Source organism: Alligator sinensis, unplaced genomic scaffold, assembly GCF_000455745.1.
Source record: "Alligator sinensis unplaced genomic scaffold, ASM45574v1 scaffold500_1, whole genome shotgun sequence".
Taxonomy (NCBI): domain Eukaryota; kingdom Metazoa; phylum Chordata; order Crocodylia; family Alligatoridae; genus Alligator; species Alligator sinensis.
Genome location: NW_005842740.1, coordinates 61,367 through 64,167, shown reverse-complemented (window position 1 = coordinate 64,167; position 2,801 = coordinate 61,367). Strand labels below are relative to the sequence as shown.

Sequence of the window (2,801 nt, the reverse complement as noted above, 5' to 3'; positions counted from 1 at the left end):
CCCCGCCGCTCGCCTCCGGCCCCACCTGTCCCCGCCCCCCCACTCATTGGCGCCGCTCGCTGCCTGGCTCCGCCCCCCGCGGTGTGATGAGCTTGCGCGGCCTCAGAGCCCCCTCCCCACATGAGAGCAGTGTCCCGCCCAAGCACTGCTGGTGTAGGGGGAGAAAGGGGGAGCGGGTTAGACACAGGACACAGCGTGCATGTAGAGTAGACGAGAGCCCAGTGGTCGAAGCACTCGCCCAGGGGGGTGTAGGTGCATCTTAGACCTCAGACACCCACCTCCCCGCTGCATGTCATTGCTCCCAGGGGAGGGTGGGGGTCTTGTCCCTGGTGCGGACCAGAATTGCCAGCCTGGTCCAAAGAAACATGGGTCAAAACTGGTACATTTCTGGAAAAAGTCTGGGTTAAAAAAATAATCATCGTTCTCTGATGGAAACCATTTGGACGCAAGTGCCCAGGCCATTCTGCTCAGGACCGTGCCGTTAGTCCCCATTGTCGGTCTCCCGTTAGTCCACGTTACTCCAGTCACGGGGAGGGGGTCTCTATGATACCCCTTTTCACATCCCCACGCCGCCCCCACTCGCATCGTTACAACCCGGCCGCGCTTCATCAGTAACGACAACACGTGAGGCAGAATGGAGAGCAATGGCGCAGCCATGCAACGTCAACCAGTGTCCCGTGCTGTAAGCACCACATACCCCAAACCCACGCGGAAATTTTATTTCTTCCTCAACCCCTCAACTCGGACAACAAAGAAAACCAAAGCAAACACACAAAAAACAGCTCCCGCCGTCTGTGTATGCTTCAAAACGGTAATGTGTCCCAGTGCCTGTGACGAGCATAGCTGGCGGAGAAGACTGAGACCATATCTGGACCATGAGCTTAGACCAGTGCCGGATTATGACATGCTGAGGCCCTAAGCTATGTCCATTTTAGGAGGCCCCGTGTGATAAAAATAATCCACAAACATGGATTTTCATGAAATTAAGATGAATTATTTCTGCACAAATTTATGAACTCAGTATGAATACCTGGAGCCATATAGAAGTATATTTTTGTCATATTACAACAAAAATGTCCATTTTTTTTTCTTGTTTAGATGTCCCTCATATTGTGAGGTCCTAAGCCTAAACCCAGCACTAGTTTAGATAACAGAAAGTCATGTCCTCCATAATATATATTACCCCATTTCTAATTTGCTTGCCTAGAAGGGGTTCAAACCAAACTCGCATCCATGGTAACTTTCCTTGAAGTGCCCTGATTTTGTAAATTAGCACCCTTCATACCCACTCTTCCATCCTCCATTATAGAAAGACATGAATTAAACTCAGGGGGCTCGGACCCTCCATGGTTTCAGATGACAATCGCTACATAAATCAGTACATAGATGTATTAAACACATGTCTAAGTATTTTAGCAGTAACCAACCGCCTGTTGAGCTGGGCAGAACAGAACGCATTGTGGAACCATTCATACCTTAGGACTTACCTAAGGCTGTATGCTGATACAATCGAAGGGTCCTTTCATTTTCTCTGACAATGCAGACCCTTCAGTATTTTCAGTCCCAAAAGTAAAAAGTTGAGGTCAAACCCTAGGGACACAGACTGCAAAACAAGTCGATACTCTAAGTAGCTTCAGAACAGTGCAAAAAACCCCAGGAAGGATAACAAGCAGCCAGTGAGCAAGAACAACGGACATCACAAATTCACTGCTTGGCCTTGTTACAAAGATTTTATTGTTTTCTACAAAGATTAAAATATGTAAAAAATGTTCACTACTTTCTGTCATAAAGCAATGCACCGGTATAACTCCATTCTGGCCACAGACGGACACTGGGATTTATTATTAGTGTGTGAGTTCTCCAACTTCTTTGCATGGACCACATTTTAGCAGAGATAGGACCTCGTAGGCTTCCTACTTCCCATTTCTAATCACATGGACGCCATACTCTTTGTGATTATATAACATCCCTGCAGTGGCACACACATTAACAGCTTCTTGTATGAAAGAGAGAGAAAGGAATGTGTTTTAAGCCTCATTTAATGCAATTTGGCAGCTGGGGAAAAATAAAATGGCCAGCACCACGTGACCAACCAGATTATAAAGGAACAACTGGCAAGCCTTCCACAGGCCACGGTTTGAGAACCAGTAGTCTAATTATATAATTTTAGGATTAGGGGCCATTATGACCCAAGTCAAGGCACATAATCTCTAAATGGCTCAGTTTCTCCATTTGCAAAAAAACAAAAAAAGATAATACCCACTACTTCATCTTTCAAATGCTAATAAATGAACATGGATTGTGAATGCCTTATTTTGAGGGAGAGATTTTATCATCTTATTCAAAAGCCATTTAGCTTCACATTTTACCAATGCACTTTAGGATAAGGAAAGTGAATGGCTAAAATGGGTTATTTGAAATACAAGGACCAAATAGGTTTGTTTGTGCTAATGGTCTGGAATATAAAGATTTTAATTGCTTTCTATTGAGGAGATTTCCACATGGACATTACAGACAAAAACAGTTTCAAAGAATTCTCTTAATAATTGGCAGACAGAGTTAAGACACATCAGAGGATTGAGGGCTAGGCACGCAGTTGCACTGCTAATTGTAAGTGCCTGCAAAGATGTAAGACAGACTGTAGATCTGTTGTAAGAAAAGCTCCATTTTCATTTTTCTGAGCAAGGATTGCAGAAATGTGGCTAAAGTGCTTTCCTTTTGTTTGTTTGGGTTTTTTTAAATGTATTGGTCTTGTTCCATTTAATCTGAGTGCCAGCAAGGATGAGGAAGAAATTACCCAT

The 2,801-nt window shown here is 44.5% G+C and overlaps 1 protein-coding gene across 1 annotated transcript in view; it reads right to left on the bottom strand.

Annotated features, from left to right (window-relative positions):
• TTYH3 (tweety family member 3) overlaps window positions 1-2,801 on the bottom strand; it is a 100,955-nt gene extending 98,154 nt beyond the window's left edge. The window contains exon 1 of the mRNA XM_025216434.1: window positions 2,798-2,801. Within this exon, the coding sequence (XP_025072219.1) occupies window positions 2,798-2,801 (4 nt within the window). The remainder of the gene's footprint in view (window positions 1-2,797) is intronic.